At 57.0% G+C, this 22,788-nt stretch overlaps 1 protein-coding gene across 5 annotated transcripts in view; it reads left to right on the top strand.

Moving 5' to 3' along the window:
- The window catches only part of SHANK2 (SH3 and multiple ankyrin repeat domains 2), a 471,724-nt gene that overhangs the window by 119,481 nt on the left and 329,455 nt on the right, over positions 1–22,788 (top strand). For all 5 annotated transcript variants that reach the window (XM_057506712.1, XM_057506710.1, XM_036875766.2 and 2 more), the window contains 2 exons: positions 328–444; positions 7,384–7,461. In XM_057506712.1, the coding sequence (XP_057362695.1) occupies positions 328–444; positions 7,384–7,461 (195 nt within the window). The remainder of the gene's footprint in view (positions 1–327; positions 445–7,383; positions 7,462–22,788) is intronic.

The raw sequence follows: 22,788 nt of genomic DNA, 5'->3' as shown, positions 1-22,788 counted from the left end.
CTCAGGCCTCCTCCTGGGGCTCGGGGAGCCGCCGGCTGTGCATGCTGTGGGGCGGGCCGCTGAGGCCAGGGGGAGGACATCCCACGTGGCTCTGGGCTCCGAGGCCCCCGGTCTGAACGGAAGGACCCTCAGGACCCCTTTGCCGACCCCCTGTTGGCAGCGCAGCCCAAGTCCTCAGGCTGGTCGTGAGCATCCTCCTGCCCAGCCCCCAGCCAGGGCGCTGTGGGGTTGGTGTGGTGGGGGCCCTGGTCCGGCATCGGGGCGGGCTGTGGTTGGGCTTGGGGTGTCCGCCGTGGGCCCTGATTCACAGCATGGACTCTGCTTCAGGCCTGCAGGTATGGACACGTGCAGCACCTGGAGCACCTGCTCTTCTACGGGGCCGACATGGGGGCCCAGAACGCCTCGGGGAACACGGCCCTGCACATCTGTGCCCTCTACAACCAGGTCAGCGGGGGCAGCGGGGCAGGGTGTGTGTCTGGGCCGCCTTGGGCTGTGGTGACAGTACCCACAGCCGGGGCCCTAAAAAGCAGGCATTTACTGTCACAGTCCTAGAGGCTGGAAGGCAGAGGTCAAGGGGCTGGTCGATTCAGCTCCTGGTGAGGGCTCTCCTGGCTTGTGCATGGCCACCCGCTTGCCGTCCCCCCTCCTGGCTTGCACACCGCTGCCTGCTCGCCATCCCTCTTCCTGGCTTGCGCACGGCCTCCTGCTCACCATGTGCCCGTGTGGCAGAGAGTGAGGGAGCTCTGGTATTCTTTTTATAAGGCCCCTCATCCCTTCCTGTGGGGTCAGCCTCATGACGCACTTAACCTCAGTCCTCCCTGGGCCCTACCTCCTTTCGCCCTGGAGTTGGGGCTCTGGCATGGGACTCTGGGGGCACACAGTTCAGTCCAGAGCTGCGGGTGACCTTCATCTGCCTCTTTGAGAACGGTTATCCCTATTAGAGAAAAGAAGAAACCAAGTCAAGGGGAGAAAAGGGAGTGGCCCCAGGGCACAGCTGGTACGGGCCCCAGCTGGACTTGGGATGCAGGTCTGTTCAGCAGCAAGGCCGTTGCCTCACAGTCCCCTTTCTGGGAAAGACACAGAGGGGTGGTTGGAGCTGTGGCACGTGGATGGTGTGGCCGACGGAGCCCCCTGCGTAGTTCAGGTGCCGTCAGACCTCTGTGGGGCCACCGCGCAGCCTGCACCCAAGTCCGTTCCCTGCCCCGTCCGTGGACCTCCCAGCCCGAGCCCCTCCAGCCACTCTGAAGTCCCCCTTTGCTTTCATCTGTGAAACCCTCCTGAGTTCTTTGCCCTGGAAAACTGTGCGTCCTTTAAGACCCAGCTCAGACATCCAGCCCTCCGTGAAGCATTTGCCCCCAGGGGCCCTGACGGTTGTATTTTTTGCTAACAGCCTTTGTTAACCAAACAACTTCTGCAACACCGCCCCGGTCACCCGCCCACGGCCAGGCCATTAGTATGCCCTCCCTGGTGGCCCTCTTTCCCTCTGCCTTGGGGACCCACCTCCGCAGGGGTGTAAGCCCCCATCTTTGAGGGTCTCCCCTGCGCCTGGCGTAGGAGAGCGACTCAGCCTGGTAGGTTTGGGGTAGTGTTTCGGCCGCGCTTCCCAGAGTTCTCTGCGGTACTCTCCCAGAGTCCTCCTTCCTGACAGCGACCCTGTGGGGTCTGCTCGCAGCTGGCGCCCCGCGCCCTCCGCCGCGCTGGGCCCCGGGGCGGCTGTGTGAGCCCGGAGGTACCGTGCTCAGCTGCGTTAGAAAAACATCTATCACGAGGCCTGGCTTGGGCTGGGAAGGCATCTGTGCCGACATGTGCTTCTTAATGACTGCTTCAGAGGGGAAAGACGTTCCTTAATTTTTCCCCAGTAGATTTCAAGCATATTTTTATCATTGAGAAACAAAAATGCAGAAACAGGAAAAACATGTTTTTTGTCACTTGAAATAATTGTGGGCAAGATAGTCTTTGAAAGCGTTGGTGTTTTTCTATTAGAAAAGGTTGGAACATTTTGGAGGTGTGTATTCTGAGTGTGTAGTGAGGCTGGGTCTGGCTGGTGTCCCTGTGCGCACGCGCCTCCGTCCCCGCCCCGCGGCCAGGCCCCGAGCTGGGTCTCAGGAGCCCCTGCTGCCTTGTGCCTTTGGAGGACTTCTCCTGAGCGTTTTCTCCTAAGTTTTTCTTAGCAGCAAGCTTTGTCTGTAAGGGGCCACTTGGGAAATGGTTTTGGCTTCACAGGCCACATGGACTTTATCGCAGCTACTCAACTCTGCCACAAAAGATGCACAGATGTGTGGCTGTGCCAGTAAAACTCTACGCAGGCAGTGGGCCGGTTTAGGCTGTGGGCCATAGTTTGCCAAGCCTGGGCATGGAAAGCTACACCCGCACCCTCTCTGGCCTTCCTGTGGACAGACTCCCCCGCCCCAGGGCTGAGTGACTTCCTCCTGGCAAGCAGGGAGCCCCTGTGGGTGGTACCCCCTCCAGGGCCCTGGGATCCCTAAGGCTGCCCTGCTCCAGCCCCACTCCCACCCCCAGCCCCCACAGCCCTCGGCAGCATGGGTAGCAATGTGCAGGTGGCCCCACCTGTTTGGAGTTCCTGCCTTACATTACTTCTCGGGCCATTGGAGGCACAGGCTTGGGGGCCCCATGGTCCCTGAATGCCTGGGATGGAGCCTTGTGAACCCCTCGCAGTCCCCCCTGGGATGCTGCGCAGTCTTCAGGCCTCCCTGGCACTGTCAGAGTGTCAAGCTCACGCAGTGAGCGGAGCCTATCCAGATGGCAGCCCAGTGCGGGCCTGAGCACAGCTGCACACACAGCCCCTGGGTGCTTGCCCGAGCCGTCCGTGAGGCGTGAGGTGCCCAGCCTTCATCCAGCCTGCGCGGTGTGCTGCACATGATCCCTAGCACCCCCGTCTTGCCATGTCACCCGCATGCCAGGCTCCTCCTGTGCCAGTCCCCCCTTCCTGCACACGTGATGCATGTGGCCCATTGGGCGGACTCAGTGCAGATGCAAGAAATGACTCTGCGCCTCTAGGCAGAAGAGGGTGGCGTGCAGGGCACACATCCAGGGCACTCTGGGAAAAATGGGGAGGGGGAGACTGTTCCGGGGTGTGGACGCAGGGTCCGCGAGTCAGGGCAGGATTCAGCGAAGGAATAAGATGCAGCCTCAGTGGCCTCAGGGCAGTGGCATTGTGCCGGGAGCTGTGGCGGTCTGGGTTCCATTTGGTCCAAACCATTACCCTGCTGGTTTCTTGGGCAAATCCCTCCTCTGTAATGTGCGGATAATTATACCCAACTCTCAGGGTTGCTAAGAGGCTTAGAATAGAAAGCAGACATATGGTATGCCTGGCACACAGTAGATGCTCAGCAAAGAGTGGCTTTGACGATGATGACGGTGGTAGTGCTGATGAGGTCGTCATGTGATGCGACGATGAAGGGGATGGTCATGGGGGTGGCGACGGTGGGGGTGAAGGCGGTCATGGTAATGGTGCTGCTGCTCGTTTGCCTTGCCAGCCCTCTTTATTAAATTTAAAAGCACCCAGGTTTATAGATTGATGTGTATGTTTTATCAATTTCAGGCAGGCCTCATCTGCACACTCCTAATTTAAACACACTGTGATCAGAATATTCTCTCTTCTCTTATGAAATCAACTAATTAGGGCTTTGATTGTAAGCAGCAAATTGTGTCTAATCTGCCAACTCCCTCAGCCGCCTGCCGGCTTTCCAGGAGCCCCAGAGGGGGTGCAGCCTAGTGTTTGATTTTCTGCCTGGATAATGAAGGGAGGGAGGGAGTTTTAGGTATCAAGGGTCACCAGGCCAGGCCAGTTTGTCTGGAAGATAAAAAATACGCCCTGCGTCTCTGGAGCAGGCCTCAGTTCTAGTGAGGGCTGATGGAGGGGGTGGGCTGTGCTCTGTTGGTGTCCCGCACCCTGTGCTCGGCGTCATCAGCACCGCGGGGCCATCCCAGGGCAAATGTGCTCCTGAGCGTCGAGGTGTGCATCCTGCTCGGCGTCCACATGGTCTTGTCCCTTATGTCTCCTTGGGGGTCTTTAGTGGCTCCTGTCGGTTGTCATCCTGGATCCGGATCAGGAAGTCAGGGTTTGGGCCAAAATAGCTAATAAACAGCAAAGCCGGGTTTGTTTCCCTGCCCTGTATTTCTTCCCCACCAGGCTGCAGTGATGCAGTCCAGAAACCCCGAGGGGGGCGGGGATGGGCTCCCCTGGGTGTAAGTCAGAGAAGGGTGCGTGTGTGCCCCAGCATGTGTGGGCCGTGGTCTTGGGGGTGTTCTGTGCATGCAGCCAGGCTTCCAGCCCATTCTGGTGCCATCAGCGTCCCGACTCTTTCGACCTTACCTTTTCCCAATCTTGCTCATTTCAGCTCTTCCTCGATTTCTGTCTGCCCAGACAGGCTCGTTTCCAAGGATATGCAAACTGGGACCGAGCCTCTGCGTTGCAGTGTGGAGGACTTAGTGAGTCACGTCTGTGACATTTAAGTGGGGACTGCCTGAGTGCGGCGGGGATGAAAGGCCTGGGCGGGAACTGGGAATCCGGCGTTAAGTCCCCCTGGACGTCGATGGCGGTGTTGGGCACACCCATCACCAGCGCGTGTCTGACGCCCTCTCTGCTCCCGCGGCCAAGCCTGTCTGCGTGGGTGGAGCCCACTGCCGCCTCCTCTGGGAGCGCTGTCCACGGCACATGCCCCCCGCACCTCCTGCGGCCCTCAGCTGTCCCTCCCCTAACCCCTGCCGAGGTGTCCGGGCCCGCGGCAGCACACTTCTGTCTGTGGCTCCCAAAGCAAGGCTGCCCTCCTGCCCCTCACCGTCCCTCTGTCCCAGGTCTTATCCCCTCCCTGCTGTCCCCTCTCCACTCATCCTTGCCCAGGCCACTGACGTCTCCCCCTTGATGGCTGCTTTGGGGAGGGAGGCGAGGGAGCAGACCCCACAACCCCTCCTCCTCCTGGCCTTTCTTCCCCCTGAGCCACGTCCTCCAGACCCCTGGGCTTCATGCCTGCAGTTAGTTTGTGTCCCTGTGATGGGAACCCCGTCCACGCAGACGCGAAGGCCCTCTGCCCCTCGGCCTGGCTTCCTGAGCCCAGCCCTGAGGCCCCTGAACTTGCCCTGCTGATTGTCACATAGCGCTTTTCTTGACTTTTAGGTCTCAGCTGAGAGACTGCCTCCTCCGAGGGGCCTCCCCTGACCACCTGCCCTCACTCTCTGTTACATGGCCCTTTCTTATCACTGGTTCAGTGCTCTGTGTCCCCAGGGGCCATCACGACACCTGGCGTGGCAGAGCTCAGTGTCAACTCCTTGTGTGCACAAATGACCACTCTCTGGGTCTGCCTCTTCATGCTGAAATGAAACTGTTGGCATTTGTGCCTCAGGAGGTGGTGCGTGGAGAGGGTGAGCCTCAGAGGTGCCTGGTGAGCAGAGGAGGGCACATCTGTTCAGGGAAGTGTCTCTGAAGAGCCATGTCAAGAAGGCAACGGGCAGTGGAAACATACTCTGCCCCATGCTTTGCGCTCAAAAAATATACTGACCGCTGCTCTGTCTGTGCTCCACAGACTGGTGTGGAGGGGCGAGGACGCACCTCAGTGCATCGCACCAGATGCACTCGGAAGGGCACCGGGCAGCCCGCAGCCATGCGAGCAGCACCGACGCTCCCCTAGCTATCGCACAGCTTCTCCCTTGTCTCTGTTACCAAAGCTGTGGCTTTCACACCCCTTCCAGGCCACTGCTGCCGTGTCTGTGCAGTGGGCCTGCTCTTAGCCTCCAGCAGGGATGCAGCACTGCAGAGCACATGTGTGCACACTCACCAACACACGTGTGCATGCTAGCACACATGCACCTACACACATGCCAGCTCACATATCCCTGTGCGCACACATGCATGTGCATGCTGACACGCATCCTGCACACATGCATGCATACGGTGTAACTGTTACTAAACCAAAAGAACCGCTTGCCCTCTGATGCTGAGTAGCTGTTGGGATGTGGTCTCGCTTGAAGGTCTGGGACTATCACAGTGAGGATCGTGTCCCCAGAGGTGGGGTAATATGACTCAAGGTCATCCCTCTGTGAGTGTGTGAAGGATTCTCCTGGGGTCCTGGCTGGGTTCTGCCTGGGAGGGTGTGAGTGGCAGTGCCCAGTGGGGGTTCACTCTCAGCTTTTCTGTAGGTGAACATCCTTGTTGATGGCAATTTAGTTGGACGTCGGGGGCTCCAGGACTGCCCCAACAGGGCCTTGTGTTCTGGGTTTTGATGGGCCAGGAAATTGCCAGCAGGATGGTCCCCCCAGGCTGCTCGCTCAGGGCCCCATCCAGTTCAGTTCAGGGGAGACCCTGGGGCAGCCTGCAGGTCCTGGAGCCTCTGGTGGGGTCCCCTGCTTGCTGCCCTGGGGGTTTTGCTCTCTTACCTGCCCACTGCCCCATACACATCCCCAAAATGGCAGCCTGCTGAAATTCCCCCCGGCCTCCCACCCTGCCTCCTGTGGGTTCTAATAGCCCCCCTCCCACCACCACCTTGTCCCTCGCTGTGGCATCATAATGCTGCTGTGATTAACCTACTCTGGGTTGTCAGTAACAGAACCCAGCTAGGGGTAGTTCAGGGGGGAGGGAGGGTGCTGGGGTGGCCTCTAGGAGCTGGGCAGGGGCAGGGAGGGCAGCACACAAGAAATGAATGCCAGTTGCCTTTTAGAAACATTAAGCAATGTAAGTGTAGAAAATAATAACAGGAGATTCCTCCTGCTCACTTTGTGGTCGTTTCCTTCCTGGGATAGTGAATCCTGGTAACTGGTACGTACCTTTCCAGACATATTCTTTACTTTCCTACAATAAAGACTTCAAGTCTTAAAACATAATAGAAATTAAGCTGTGTGTTGTTCCAAGACTTGTTTCCTACTTAGAAGTTCCTGGATATATTTCTTGTCAGTTTTTATCGATCTGCTCTGTTTTTTCCTACAACCACCAAGGCAAAGAATGTTCTAGAATACATACTCACTTTCTCTTATTTTAGGACATTTATGCCATCTCCAGGTTTTCTCTTCCTGTATTTTTTTTTTTGCATTTTTTACTTATGGTATTTCACTTATATTTATACACATGTGCAAGACCTCCTGTACAATAGTCTTAAAAAGTGGAGTTGTTTGGCCATGGGGTGTGCATATTTTAAATTTTTATGGAGTCTGCCCAGTTGCTGTGCAAAGTGTATGCAGCAGTTCGTCATCAACCGATAGTGTACAAGGCTGTTTTCCTGCATCCTTGCTACCCTGATGAATGAAAAATACCCTCCCTTTTCACTTTGCATTTACATTTCCCCAATTTCTTGTGAGCTGAGCCTCTGGAGAAGATTTGGACCCTTTACGTGCCCCTGTGTTACAAACACATTTCTTGTTTTCCATTTACAGGACAGCTGTGCACGGGTCCTGCTGTTTCGAGGTGGAAATAAGGAATTGAAAAACTACAACAGCCAGACCCCATTTCAGGTAAAGGGAGGAGATCTCAAAAACAGGGGACGCCTGTGTGTGAGTTGTTGCTAGGCGGTGCTGTGTCTGTAGGTCAAATCTGCGTGCTCGACGTGAGGTTGGCACGTCTCACTGGGATGGCATCTGCGTGTGGCGGCTGTGTCCCTGCACCTCCATCTCTCAGTGCTGGAGCTGCTGACATATTTCAGTTCCCTGCGCACCGCAGGCTTTTCCTCCCGTAGACCGAAAGCATGAATAATGCAGCGACTCATCTGTGTGGAGTGCTCAGGAAGGCGGCCTCGGAAAGGCTGCCATCGTGCAGCTGGTGGAATGTGCTCGCTCCCTGCCCGCCCTGGAAGCAGGGAGCTTTATGAGAACCTCATGGGGAGGTGGCTCGTCACCCATCTGGTGCTCCCACTGGGCCTGCTGTCCCAGCGCAGAGGGGGAGCGGCCCCTACCCAGCTTGGTCATGGGCTTCCACGGTGGGGTGCATGGTAAAATAGGTGTCCCACAAAATTCATTCACTATTTTGACCGGTTCAAAGTGTGCCATTCAGTGGCATTAAGTATATTCACGATGTGGGGCGACATCACCACTGTGTAGTTAAGACTGTGTTTGTCCCCCAAAAGAAAAGCCTGTGCCCAGTGGGCCGTCCCTCCATCCCTCTGCTCTGCCCCTGGACAGCCACTTCTTTGCTTTCTGTCTCCATGGCTGTGCCTGTTCTGGACATAAATGGCATCAACACAAAACGTGGCCTTTCATGTCTGGCTTCTTGCACTCGGCTTAGTGTCATCCAGGCTCCTCCACGTGGTGGCCTGTGGCACTGCCTCACTCCTCAGGCCACTGTCCCCTGGTGCGGGTAAGGGGCTCACCTGGTTTTGATGCAGCTGAGCAGGTGGTTCAGGGAGAAAAGCCTGTTCTTTGGTTAAATGCTCTAATATTATACAGATGCTTTTCGATCCTCAACATAGTCAGAAATCTCCACTTGACTGAAAATTGACCGTGATTTTTCTTTAGAAATAATTTTTACGTCTCACTGAGCTGAGAGAGGCCTTGAATTTAGAGCCACTTCCATGGCTGATTTTACTAACACTCATCTCAGACACTGCTAATGTATCTGGGCTTGATGCGGAAGATGAGCCACTTCAACCCAGAAACTGGGCTTGACGTTCGTGGCTACCATTCAGAAGGTTCCAGGTTCATTAACAGCAGAGGGCCTGTATTTCAGTCCTGAATCTTGCGGCTTGCAGATGTTGAAGGGATTGTAAAAGTGAGTTCTTGGTTTGCTGGTAAAGTTACTGTCTGAGAAATGTGCTCTTCCCGGTGGTGATCAGGAGGGAACTGTGGGCTCCTTACATTTCACCATGAGCTGCCTCTGCTCCTTTGGGCTTAGCTGTGGGTTGGTGATCTTGGTTTAAAGATTTTTTTTGCCATTAAATAATATATTTCCTTGGTCCTTTTTTTTTTAAAGTCATAACTTTGTTCAGATTGCTTAGGAACCAGCAGCTAATGGTCTTTGGTTCGCGGTAAACACTCAGATAATGAAACAAGCTGTTTCTGACTCGGCTGTGCTGTGCTTTGTAACTGCCAGGCGGTTGCTCCAGGGCTCCAGGTCACTGTGGGTGGCCTCCCTGCCACCATGGGCAGTGGCCACGTGGAATGGGGAACCCATTCTTGTGGGAGTCCTGGCAGGATGCTTGGTGCACCCTCCCGTCAGCAATACTGTACCAGCCGAAACCCAAGCCCGTCTGCCTCTATTTTGCTAACGGTAATCAATCAAGTGCTGTAACGGTTCTGGAAGACAATTTGCAGAAGACCCTTGAGTGATAGGACTCTGCACCCTGCGAGCGTTGCTCACCTAAGCCGTGGAATCAGTGCCTGGTCGCTTGCTCCACATGCCCAGGTCAGGCTCTGCGCACGCATCAGGGTCTGGTCTCCCCACTCCCCCCTCTTGTCCCAGCAGTACAGAGAGAGTGAATTCAGTCTACGGATCCTTGCCTGTGAAGGGCACCCAGCTTCCCTTTCTATTCACTGCTCTTCCCCTCCCAGTGATGAGCGCTGAACCACTGGCTGCTGAGCTCGCGGGGGGATGGTGGCTGCGCTGCGTCATTTAACAGGGATCAAACATGCTCACCTGGAAAACGATGTGATACGCAGCTGCTGTTGTGAACGCGGGCTTTTCTCAGAAATCCTGGTGTATTTGACAGTACTCATCTGGCCAGGCTTTTGCTTAATGATTTAATGCAAATGTCAGACCAGCAGCGCCAGCAAGGCTTAGGAACTTGAGACAAATGCAGAAATCTCAGGTTTCCCCCATTGTCGCTGAATCAGAGGCTTTGGGGCCAAGGTACGGTTCTCCATGTTCAAATCAAGGCCTCTAGACACTCTGATGCCTGCTTGGGTTTGAGAATCTAAAGAGGCATGGGTGACTTTTTTTTGCCCAAGGAGAAGAAGGAAGAAGAGGAGCAGCACTTAGAACGTTACTTGGGTGGGCATCCCAGTGACGACGGCGGCTGCCCTGGTCGGCGTGGGCCACCACAGCAGCGCACAGCCCGGGGGCTGAGCAACGGGCATCTGTTTCCCACAGTTCTAGAGGCGGGAGGTCCGAGGTGGAGGGGCAGCAGGTCTAGTTTCTGGTGGAGGCTTTCCTCCTGGCTTACGGATGGTCCCTGTCTCACTGCCTCTCCTCTGCGTCTGTGGACAGCGAGGGGACTTTCTGGGGTCTCTTCTTCCTCTTGTAGGAACAGTTCTTTCTGGGTAGGGTCCCACACTTTAGCCTCATTTAACCCTAATTACTTCCCTAAAGGCTCTGTCTCTGAGTACAAACACACTGGGGTTTAGGCTTCAATGTAGGGATGATAAAGGAACAAAATTCAGTCTATAATGGTGATGGTGATGATGGGGTGATGGGGGTGGGGTGGTAATGGGTGGTTTGGTGGTGATTAGGGCAGTGGTGGTGGTGGTGATGAATCTTCCCAGTTGCACAGAATTTCAAAACTCACTGATGCTTTTCTAAATGTTATTTAATGTTCATCAACCCAGTGAGGTGGGCATTTTTATCCCTGCTTATAGGGGAAGTGGGATGACAGAGAGGTGGGCACCTGGGATTCCAAGCTGAGTGCCGAGTCTGTGGTCTCTGGGGCTCCCGGCTTCCAGTCCAGGGCTCTGGGGTCTGGTGTGAGGAAGACACGTCCCTCTGGTGTGTGACTTACCGCGCATCCCGGCAGGGCACAAACATCAGGGATCTTTAGCTTTTCAGGTAGCTCAGTCCAAGGGACCAAAAAAATAAAAAATCTTCTGATTCTGAAGATAAAGAGACATACAAGGGAAAGAAGCCCGAAGAGGTGGGAGGTCTAACTGAAGGGCAGGGGGCAGCGAGGGAGAGGTGGGAATGGCTGCTGCGTGTGACCCACAAGGCGCCGGTACCCCGTCGGTACCCCGTCACCCAGTGAGGCACTGCGGGCTGAAGGCATTTTGTAGATGTGGTTTGTGTCCGTCATGAGTTCACTATAATCAAAGTGCATGGCCCTCCATGCGGTGGGTGGGCTTCACCTGATCAGCTGGAGACCTTCAGATCAAAACCTGAAGCTTCCCAGGGAAGGAATCCTCCCTCAGGACTCTGACACCCTGCCTGAGGCTCTAGCCTGCCGGCCTCGGGGCAGCGCTCAGCTCCTGAACGTGACCTTCCTGCTGTCCTGAAAAGTCAGGTCCTGGCGCTCATCCTTCAGACCCCGTGGGCATCTTGTTTACTTTTGCCTGGGGCTCCAAACTGAGTTCCTCATGTGGTGATTAGAAGGAGGGCAACGAACAAGTCCTCCCGAGCCAGGCACGCTGCCCAACGGGGAGGCGAGCACCTCGCAGACGGCCGCGTGCTCCATGGCCTCGCTGGGCTCCTGACCAAAGAGCTGCCTCTGAGTTGGGAAGGGCCAGTGACAAAGGCAGCCTGACATTTTGGGGATGTCTGCTTCGGTGTGTTGCACGTTCCCTGGGCCCCCGATGACGTCTGCTCACCAGGAACTTCTGTTCCGTGTTCCCTCCAGGCACCTCTCTACATTTCTCGCCTCATTTAGCGCCTCACACGCAAAGCCCTTTGGTGGTGCCTCCTTCCCTCGAAAGCCCCTAGAGCAGGACTGAGGCGGTTTTGTTTGCTGCTGTGACCTTACAGTCTGTGTTACTGTTGTGAGCAGTCCCAGCGTCTCTCCCGTTGTGCTGTCTTCTGTTACAAATGGTTTCCGTTGACATTGGGAAATTGCAAAGTTAATGTAAGATTGTGCATTAAACACATCTGTGAACACACACCCGCAGACCCATGCTCACCCATGCACACACGCCCATCATGCGCAGACGCACACTGCTTCTCTGAAAGAACTTACCTAACGTAGGGTTTGCCTGCACACCCACCCATGCAGGCATCTGTGCCGCATCGGTCCCCCGGGCACACTGTGACTCCTTCCCCTCTTTCCTGGAGGGACGGTCACAGGGCCTCCTTACCACCTCTCTTGCTCAGGGAGACCTGCCCGTCAGACCCCCGCGCCACTGCCCATTATGGATCCTCACTCAGAAGATCACAGCTCGCCCTTTAGCTCACCTGGACCCGTCACACCTGAGCTAGGTGGATGACTGTGTCTTGGTGGGCAGGGCAGCCAAAGAGGAGGGGCAGGAACTGCAGTGAGGTGGGAGCGGTTAGACCCAAGAGGGGGCTGCGTCCTGCTAGAGGACAGGAGCAGAGCCAAGATCCGGCCCCCAGGAAGCTGGCTGTGAGCAAGGAGGCAGCCCCCTGCTCTCTGGGTGCAGGCAGTGCACACGGCCTCAGCCAAGTGAAAAGGTGCCCCGTGTGGGTGACCAGGAGAGTGAGGAAGGCAGAGAAAGAGGCCAGAGGGCCTGGCGTGAGGCTGTGACGCACCCACGGGGCCTGGCGTGAGGAACTGGGTGCAGCACTCCAAGGAGAGGGTCCACGAGCAAAGGCCTGAGGTCTGGAAAGAAGGGCCGCGTTCAGGGAGGGAGGCAGCCCCGTACGGGCACGGATTAAGGCCTGTGTTTGGGCTCTGCCTGGCAGGGCCATGGAGGAGTGTGATGGAGGGGCGTCAGGCTAACAGATGTCCCCCCAAGGACGCAGCCTCCAGCCCTTAGAACCCAGGAATGTGACCATATGTGGCAAGGACTCTGTAGAATGCCAGTGTGATCACAGGGTCCTATAAAAGGACACCCGCGGGAGGCCCCGTGGAGACCAAGGCAGAGGCTACAGGGACGTGTCCACAGCCCGGGGTGCCTGGGGTCCCCATCAGCTGGGAGAGGCAGGAAGGACCCTCCCCTGGTGCCTCTGGAGGGAGCCCAGGCCTGCTCACACGTTGGTTTCAGCCCAGGGTTACTGGCTTGGGGCTTCTGGCATCCAGGATTGGGAGAGGGTAAAGTCCCATCACCTGAAGCCACCCAGCTTGTGGTCGTTTGTGGCAGCCCCACGACACCCCCACCAGAGCCCAGTCGTGGTCCACTGGGCCACAGAGGCCTCTGCTTGGGTCCCTGGGGCCACCCTCCCAGCCCGCCCTGTGCCAGGCTCGTTCCTGGGGTACGTGAAGAACATTCTCAGTGCCCGGGGTGGCACCAGGCCTTGCAGTCACTTGGCCATGGCGCCCTGCACTTACACGGTGTGTTCTAGCTGCTGCCCACCTCCGAATGCCATCCGTCGGGGCAGGGCTTTAACGGGTGAATTTGGGGGAGGGGGTCGCGGGCATTCCATTATAACAGTGTGGTTTGCTAAAGATGCATTTCTCTGAGCACCGCAGCTGAGTAACAGACGGCTTGAACGCACCCACTTGGAAGGAGTCTGTGAGCCGGCCTTCCCCCAGCACAGCCCCGGGAGGGGTTTGTGTCGCTGCCAAAGCCCTTTCTGGAAATGAGGCGGAAATGCTCTCCGGGATTCTCGTCCTGGCCTCCCATCACCTATGGAGATGGCTCATGGGGGCCAGGTTTGCTGAGATGCAAGGCCCGAGGGGCTGGCCCAGATGTGCCCAGAGGCCCCACAGGAGTGGCTGGCACCCACTCTGCACCGCAGGGCCTAAGTCCTGCCTTCTTGCTCCTCCTGGGCTGTGTGACCCTGAGCAGGCCACTGGGATTTACCTGGAGGTCCCTGAATGCCTCTGTTCTGGGTTGAATAGTGTCTCCCAATATCATGTCCACCCACGACCTGTGAATGGGACCCTCTTTGGAAAGAGGGTCTTTGTAGATGAACTGAGGGTAAGATGAGGTCACCCTGGAGTGGTGTGGACTGGTTCTTAATGAGAGGATGGACATGTGGAAACAGGCAGGTGTGTGATAACTGAGGCAGAGTTTGCAGAGACGTGGCCTCAGCCCTGGGATGTCTGGAGCCCCCAGGAAGGGCCGGCCTGGAGCCGCCAGGCGGGGACAGGCCCCGCCTGGAGTGTGGCTTCCAGACTAGGAGGGAGTCAGTGTGTATGGGTTTAAGCCTCCCAGTTTGTGGTCATTTGTTACAGTGGCTCCAGCCCCTTCCTGCCCCCCCTTGAAATGGGGGTAATGACAGTGAGGAGGCCCCCTAACACTGGCTGCTGTCATCAGTCACCCAGCACAGGAGTGGGCTGGCCTCAGGACCCCGGGGTGCAGGCCAGGGCTGCCCCGGGGGAGACACGGTGCCTCCTGGTAGACAGCCACTCATGGGGACGTCAAGTATACGAGGCTTTCTTTCCACTCTGAGCCCTGACGTGTGTGAGAACACAGCCTGCTGAGGTGGGGCTGGGAGCCACTCATACCTGCTCAGGTCCCGTGACCCCTGACCTTCCCAAGGGCAGGTAGCATGCCACAGGGTGGGGCACCCAGCCCCCACTTACTCTGGTGCTGGAATAAGCCGCAGCCTGCCATTGAGCACCTGCCATCTGGAGGGTGCATCTGCCCCCAAGAGTTAGATTTAGAGCATGGCCAGCCTAGGTTTTAAAAAATCATGTCTTTGCCAACTTTTACATATCCAGGAATTTCATATGAAAATTCAGTTTCTAGCTTCTCTTGAAAAATTAGGCAAGGTGGCCACACCCAGGCAGTCTGTGTGTGCTGGCCTCTGCCGGGCGGGGAGCGCTGCCCCTCTGGGAAGGTTGTGCATGTGCCAGCAGGCCACTGTCCCCACCACCCCTCCCGCTCGATGCCCCTGGGCCGCCCCCTCCACCCTGTAGCCTGGCGGGTCCCGGTAAGCACTTCTGCCTCTGAGTCCTGCGCGGGCCCAGCTTCGGAGAAGCCATTCATTTACACGCAGCTGCTTTTAAAAGTTCTGTCGGTCTTAATTCAGGATTCAGACTATGTTCCCATAGAGATGGGAAGTCGAAGTCACTTTTCTAGATCAGGGCATAGAAACCTGGCCAACCCAAAATGTTTGGCTGATATACTGTGTATATTCGTGATGGAAATAATCAGGTTTGGAATTCGTTATTTCAGCCAACACAGATCCCGACCCCAGTAAGAGCCACACCCTCTCCAGGTGCTGGGGAATAGGTCGTGAGCAGAGGATGGCCCTGCTGTGCCGGAGCGCCCATCAGACTGAGGCTTAACCCGTCAACAGATCAGCATACAGCACAGGGGGTGCTGGGGGAGAGAACCGGGTGCCACTGTGGGGGGGGGGCCTGTTGGTGGCGAGAGCCTAGCGGGGCCTCAGACCTCTGAGCAGGCACCAGGGAGGGAGGAGGGCCAAGCAGACACCCGGGAAAGCACCAGGGGTAGGTAGGCACAGTGCAAAGGCACTGGGGTCAGGGCGTGCCTGGTGTGTTTGAGAAGCGCTGAGGAGGCCCCACAGGCTGGGGAGGCAGGAGTGGGCGGAGGCCAGACAGCAGCAGAGCCTGAATGGCAGGATGTTTGGATTTTGCTCTGGTAAGGTGAGCGGTTCAGATGGGACAGAAGAAAACCCCCAAAGGGAAACCAGGCCACCCATCTGCCAGCCGCCGTCCAGTATGCAAGGTGGACGTCACTGTGGGAGGTGGAATCCCGCGGCAACTGTGAGTGCGGCTTCTGGATCCAGCAGAAGGCCCCAGGGCTGCGCCCAGAGTCTGGCAGCCACAGGACGCACGTAGCTACTTGGCCTTAGTTTTAATTAACAGTGTAAAAGTTCAGCTCTCGGGTAACGTCACCTGCGCTGTGAGTGCGCAGTCCCCGCCCTGGCAGGCGGTGCTGTTCCCTGACGGCCCCTCAGAGCAGAAGGCCAGTGTCCTCTGCCCACACACCCTGTAAATGGCAAGAGGGGCATGTCTGCAGGAAGGGGTGCTGTGTTGACCAAACCAGGGCTCTGGACAGGGAGCTTTTCCTAATTAATTAAATTAAGTATGACTGGGGGAGGGGCCCCGACTTGGCAGGGCTGTGAGGGGCCAGCTTGAGGTCAGAGTCGTTGAACCCCGAGGACCAAAGGCCCCACAGAACGCAGGTCGGGTATCCGGGGGGTGGGGAAGTGGCTCTTCCCCTGCGCCCCACCTCAGGGTGCGCCAACCTCCTGCACCCGAGCTTAGGACCAAAGCTTAACGTGTAGTTATTCAGTGTGTCCTCCTAGGCAAAAACAGGCAGCCAGCCCTGAGACTGGCCCCGGCCCCCACCCCGGGGCTTGTGGGCCCAGAGGTCTGTTGGCAGGCACCGTTGTCCACGTTCCTGTCAGGCGTGCTCATTCCCCAGCCTGATGTGAGTAAAGATCAGGCGGGGCCGTGAGCACTGTACCCCCTGAGGTAAACATGAAGGCGAGGTGGCCGCCAGGAAGCAGAGAAGAATGAAACCGGAAAGCAGGTGGACACATGACTGCCCGAGAGCCTGGAGAAAGTCAGCCCCCTGCCTGCCATCAGTGGGAAGAGCTGGGAGTGGCCAGGACTCATGTCAGGACCCTGAAAGCCAGGCTGTCTCGGGATGCAGGCAGGGCTGGGAACAGGAGTGTTTGTTGAGCACGCCAGCGTGAGCAGGCTCCTGGGGACCCCACTGGCCGCTCACCTCCCAACTCCTCTTGCTCACTCGCTCTGCTCAGACACCCGGGCCTCCTGCTTTTCCTCAAGCTCAGGGAGAACACTCTTGCCCCAGGGCCTTTGCACTTGCCTTTGCCTCTATGAATAAAACCTCCCCCAAAGAAAGCACCCGTGGCAGTCCTCCTGGCGACAGGGCAGCCTGCATCCAGGGTCTCCATTCTGTGCAGGGACTCCAGACCCAAAACGGGACCGGTCAGCTGGGAAGGACCAGGTGCTACGGGGAAACTGCAATGTGAAAGGCAGATGTTCAGCAGAGGTGATAAAGCCAGAGAAACCAGCTCATTTGGAGAACAGAGAGGGAACTTCAAAAACACAAACCCTATATCCTCTGCATGATAAGCAGGTAGAGCAGGTGCAAATGGGCATCCAAGGGCTGCTGAACATGAGCAATGACAGCAAAGGTGCCGGCAGCGGCGCGCACGAGGACCCCAGGAGATGGGCCGGAGAACTGGACGTAAGGCTCCGAGGAGGCGGCAGGCGTGCGACGTCTGCGTTACAGGGTTTCCAGGGGGAGCAGGAAAAAGGTACCGAGCTCAGTCTCATGACACAAGGTTCCCTGCGGAAAAGGCCCCCGAATTTCCAACATAACATGGGAGCAGGTGCCCACGGCAAGGGTGGGGTGCCTGTGAGCTCAGGACTTGGGGAACAAAAATAAAAACTCTGAAGTTTCAGAGAAAAACTGATATCCATGTGGATGGAAGACAGTGGACAAGCATTTCAGCAGTGGTGCAGGAAACTTGCTTGACCGCAAACTCAGTCCTTCCTTCGAAACTGAGCTCAGGGCCCCCTGAGCCGGCATTGTAGTAAATCAGCGCGGAGGTGTCCGAAGGCATCCCAGACGTGCACGTTACCAGGAAGACCCTGGCGGGGGGTGGGCACCAGCCTGCTGGGTGCAGGAGGGTGGGCGGAAACGAAGCAGTGAGGTCACCGACGCGCTTGCCCCTGGGGAGCAGGCCTGCGCTCTACGGCTTACACCTCTGTCAGAACCTCTGTCAGAACTTGGTGATGAGTTAATTACAGTAAGCGGTAAAGCAGGTTTTAAAATGTGACTATTATTCACTCCAAAGAAATACAGTCGTAGCCCACTGGCTCTCGGCTGCAGACACGATGTGGATCGCTTAGCCGTAGTGACCGTTTAACCAAAGCCTGGGGTGCGGCCGTGTTCAAGCATGCCGAACCCTCGCCGTGGCCGGGCGGCAGTAACTAATATTTACAAAAAAAAGAAATCAGTTCGCCAGGAGTGTGCTATTTGGAAACAGGAGGTAAAGACCTGAGAAAGCAGCTAAGCCTGGCATGGGGTTGGGGGTGGGGTGGGGGGTGAGGGCTTCAGGTTAGAACCTGAGTTGGGGGTTTGACTTCTCAACCTGCCCACCCCAATGTATGGCATCAAAAATAAAATTTGATCTTATTTTTTTAAAGAAAATCTTTAATATTACCCCCTCCCCTTCCCCACCAGGACCTCATCTTTGTCTGATGAACTCCTATTCACCCTTCAGAACCTGAGCCCTTCCTTGAAGGGCGCTTTCCTGACTAGCTTCGGTTCCCATGCTCCTTGATCCGCACTTACGTGTGGTATAATGGATGGCTTCTGCATCAGCCCCCCGCTCCTGCAGCTAAACTGTGAAGCTCCTTGCAGGAAAAGGTGCTCTTTTTCTTCCATCTTTGTAGCCCCAGTGCCCAGCACCAGACCTGCAACACTCAAAGCAGTTTGAAATGAGCCGTGGCTGGGCAGAGGCCCTCGGCCACGTGATTTCACATAAGCCTTATAATTAACTCGTTCTGCCCCCGGCAGTATTAGCGTGGGACAACCTGGGTCAGGTGTGTAAAAGGTCACGAAGCCAGCGCGCTGGTATTCAATCACAAATCCGCTGCTGTTTGGGTGAATATCTGTCCCTGAATGTAAGTGAAGTAGCAACAGCCTGTGTCAGCTACTTGGGCTGTGTGATGGAATAGCAGAGACCAGGTGGCTTGGCCTTTATTCCTGGCAGCTTGGAGGCTGGACGTCTGAGGTCAAGATGCTGGTCCGCTCAGTTCCTGGCGAGGGCTCTCCTGGCCCCAGGCTGCTGCCTGCTCACTGCCCTCACGTGGGCCCCCCCCAGTGTGTGCGTGGGGAGTGAGCCTGGTCTCTTCCCCTTCTGAGGAGGACCCTGGTGCCATCACAGGGCCCACCCCCATGACCTCATTTGTCCTCCTGCCTCTAAGAGGCCCACCTCTAAATACCATCCCACTGGGACTTAGACTTCGGCACAGGAATTGGGGGTGTGGGGGGCACACAAACATTCCGTCCTTAACAGACCCGAGCCCAGGTTCAGCTGTCTCAGATTGCTGGGACGCTCGTTACCTGTGGTTTCCCGACACTTGCCTTCTGTGGACGCCGCTGTCGTTCGTCAGACCTGACTCTGGGAGCGGCCGTACGCACACACGTGTGTCAGGCGCTGGGCTCCTGCAGCGCATCTGCTTGTCATCTATGTGGTTCACCAGGAAACTTCCTAAAAAGAGGGATCAGGATGGAGAGAGCTGGCACTCCCTGCGTGTCCTCCGCGGGCCGTGGGAGGGCCTGAGTGCGCTCGGTCTGATACTGAAATACGAGTCCGTTTCACAGACCAGCCACTAAGGCAGAGTGGAAATTGGGGACCACAGGACAGCAAATATGCATCCCGTCTCGGCCCCCCTGCCTCCCAGAACGAACTGGGAACACCATTAGCGGGGCTGCCTGCCGGAATGGACGCAGCTCTGTGGGGACAGAGGTCCCGCTGCTGCTGGGGACAGACGACACGCCTCTGTGGGCCCTGCTTGGCGCCCGTCCGTCTGCACTGGCGACCCCATCCTCCCTGCCTCCCCGCCTCCTATGGAGTTCCAGCACCCCAGGTGCCCTGTTCATCCTTTTGGGCACTGTCTGCATGGCTGTGCTTTATGCATAAGAAGAGTAAAATATGCTCACCTGCCGAGAACCGGTTTTCATCCTTTTGAGGGGTGACATTGCCCCTTTGAAAATGGCTTACGTGTTTGAGCTTTCTGTTTTTGAGAAAAACGCCAGTTTTTGTGTGATTGAGTCAGCTCCACTGGGGGTCATCAGGGAGGAAAACCGAAAATAGAAGAACAGAAGAGAGGAGCTTCCTGGGGCCGCGCCAGCAAATTGCCACTGCGTCGGTGACAGCGCAGGTGTGTTCTCTCGCTGGAGGAGGCCGGAGCGTGCACCCAGAGGGCAGGGCTGGGCTCCCTCGCTGACCCCGGGAGGCCCTTCCTGCCCGCGTCCCTCGGCTTCGTCTTCCCGTGGCCTGTCCTCTTCTGTATGCAAATGTCACTTGGCCTTTCTCTACAAGGACCTGGGATAACATGTAGGGCCACCCAGATGATCTCGGACACTGTCCCCATCCCTAGCTCCGTACCTTCATCCCAGCTGCAAAGGCCCTCTTTTGCCAGGTCGGGGGAGTTTCCCCATGTCCTCAGGACTGGCCCGAGTCCCAGTGAGCTGGCCGTCCGTGCTCAGAGTTCTGTGAGAGCTCTTGGGGCCTCTGTTCTCCTGGCCTTTTGTCCCCATCACCCCTTGAGTTACTCGAGTGTTAGTTTAGGAAAATGCCCTTCCCGGTGGTGGGGGATCCGCGTTCCCACCAAGTCCCAGTGCATGAGTTCAGTGGGGAACATTCACGGCCCTGCCTGCCTCCCCTCAGTGCCAGTCAGTCCTCAGAATGTCCCTTCCAGGTGTGCGGGGGTTGACGACAGGCCTGCTCCCCCACCGCGGGAGTCCCCTGGGAGCCCTGAGGGTCCCATCCTGACTGGCCCACAGGCGGTTGCCTTGCCCGTCCTCAGCCCGTTGAGCTGCCAGACCAACCAGCTCATGTCTCCGGGAGCTGGAGGTTGGCGACCCGGTGGGGTCACAGAGGATCCCCTGGAGGCCCAGACCCAGGGGTGGGGGTGGGGTAGGGGTCTGGGGGGACACATCGAATGGAGGAAAGCAGAGCAAGGAGGTGACAAGACTCGGGAGAGAAAGAGAGGGACAGACACGTGCACGCACGGGCTCATGCGTGAAGGCGTGCACGTGCCCAGGAGGAGAGCGTGGGCATTCCTCAGATGTCGGTGATGCCCGAGCTAACCAGGGCGACACCACGACACGACCGGGGCCTGCTCTCTCCCAGCCCTGCCTGCCCTCTGCCACGCCTACCAGCCTCCGTGCCGCGCGTCTGGACTGCTCACAGGTAGCTGCCCCCACCAGCCTCTGGGCGCCTGCCTGTGCTGGGCTCGCTGAGCGCATCTGGTCACGTTTGGTCACCGTCAATGAAAGGAGAAGCTGTCCCCATTCACGGAACAGGAAGTGAGACTTTGGTTATGGGACAGGGACTCCCCCACACCAGCTGCAGCGCCAGGTCCGTGCGGCCACGAGGAAGCTCCTTTCAAGAACGTGCTAACGCCTGGGTCATCCACGACACGCAGGGCTGACCCTGCGCCGTAGGGCCTGAGGAGGTTGTAGGGCCTGGGGATACCAAGTGACTGACAAGGACATGGCCGTGGCCCCATGGAAGCTTGTCTCAGTGGGGACTCCATTCAGGCGCTGGGGCACCAAGCAGGGTCTGCCCAGTGGGTCGGTCCTCGGTAGAGCCGATCAGCACATCTCAGCGAAAGGCCTGGAAGTTTCTGTTTGGTTTGTTTTGGGGGACATTTTCCTGACACAGCGACATGACTCGGGGACTTTTATAAGATGTCTGTGTTCTCTATCCAGGGACGCTTCTCCTCAAGGGACATTTTCTTCCATCTCCTCCCAGTTTGAAAGCGTCTGAGAATCTGCTGTTGCGTGACTTTAAACTTTTCTTCGAGACATAAGCAACATTGATCCTCCCTGTTACTTAAAGCCCAGTGTCCTTCGGCAAGGTGCCACGGCTGATCTGGGGCTGCCGAGTGTCCTGTTCTAAGGCCAGGTAGAGAGCAGGGTTTTGCAGGCCAGAAGTGCCTAATGCTACAAATCCCAGGTTTCCAGGTTAAGAGCTGTGGCAGCACTCTGGGAAAGGTCAGGGCAAGCGAGAGATCCCAGGGGAGGAAAGGGGCACCGAGGGGCTGCTTCCCAGGAAGAACAATGTTTGTGCCGGGAAGTTCAGCGGCGATGAAGTCTGTCCAGGACCCGCGGTGGGTAGCATTGTGATTCCCCCACCACTCGGGTTTCACTTGCCCCTCCCAGTCTCTGGCCTCACTTCTTTAGGGGGGGATGTGGGGGCAGCTGCCCCGGGAAGGTGAGGGTGGAGGCTGCCCTGCCACAGCTCGCCTGGCCAGCACCATCTCCCGGGGAGCCGGTTCTCACGGGTTAGAACCGTGTCTGCTGCGGCTTCTATCTGCTACCACGGTCACCAGGGACCCGAAGGATTGCCCTCAAAACAGAGGCTGAAGGGCAGAGGCAGAGCTGCGGTCGCCCCCGCCTGTGGCTCTCAGTGTGGCCGTGAGCTCACAACTTGGGTCTGGTCCTGGGGTTTCTCTTCATCGCTTCTTTGATGGCTTCAGAATCAGCTCCAGAGAGCTGGTGGTTAAGGAATAATTATTCGTTCAGGAGAGTGTCAGCCAGCTGTGACATTAATAAGGCCAAAGTGATCTCAACTAGTGTAGACTTCAGCTGCCGGGATTCAGGCGTGGTTCCCACTCGTGGTGCAGCTGGCGCTGTTGGGAGGGGGCCGCGGGCTTGAGTCGGGCCCTGTTGGAAGCAGACCCCAAGCTGGCTTGGGATGGATGCTTTTGGGTCTGTGCTCTATTAGGAACAAGTCACAGCACAGGGCCCAGCTGAAGGCGCCTGTTGGCATTGCGGAGAGAGAACTCGGTACAAAGATTCCCCTGCTTTCCAGAACCTGGACCTTGAAAGGCATTCTCAAGCCGCCTTCTCTCGGAGGGCTTTCCTGTCTCGGAACAGCAGGCTTTTGGGCAGAGTCTGCGTTTATGCCTTAGTTCAAGCGAAGTACTCAGCTCAGGGCCCACTCAGAGTAGGTGTGTTTGTGGACTAAATAAATGAATAAAAAGTAAGTTAGCATTCTTGTGCCCAGATAGACCAGAATCCATTGTGCCTTTAGATTCAGGGTGTTGGGAAGATCAGCGTGACCCGCAGTGGCCTCCTGAGGTGGATCCTGGATGGCTCGGGGCCGTCGTTCTGTCCACGGGCCTGGCTCCCATTCTGGCTTAGCCCTCAGCTCACCTCGTAACCGGGGCTAGTTACTAATTTAAGACGCCGCTCCTCTGTCTGCAAAAATGAGACTGGTAAGCACAGCCATTCATGGAGAAGGTGTAGGGTAAAGGTCATGGTGGCTAGCACAGGCCATGCCACCCTCCTCACGTGCCCCCCCATATCTCATTGCTCAGTCCTGGCAAGATGCAGACAGCTTAA

This window comes from Manis pentadactyla, chromosome 9 (assembly GCF_030020395.1).
Source record: "Manis pentadactyla isolate mManPen7 chromosome 9, mManPen7.hap1, whole genome shotgun sequence".
In the NCBI taxonomy this organism is placed as follows: Eukaryota; Metazoa; Chordata; class Mammalia; order Pholidota; family Manidae; genus Manis; species Manis pentadactyla.
The sequence above is the reverse complement of the archived record's forward strand: the minus strand, read 5'-3'. Positions and strand labels throughout refer to the sequence as shown.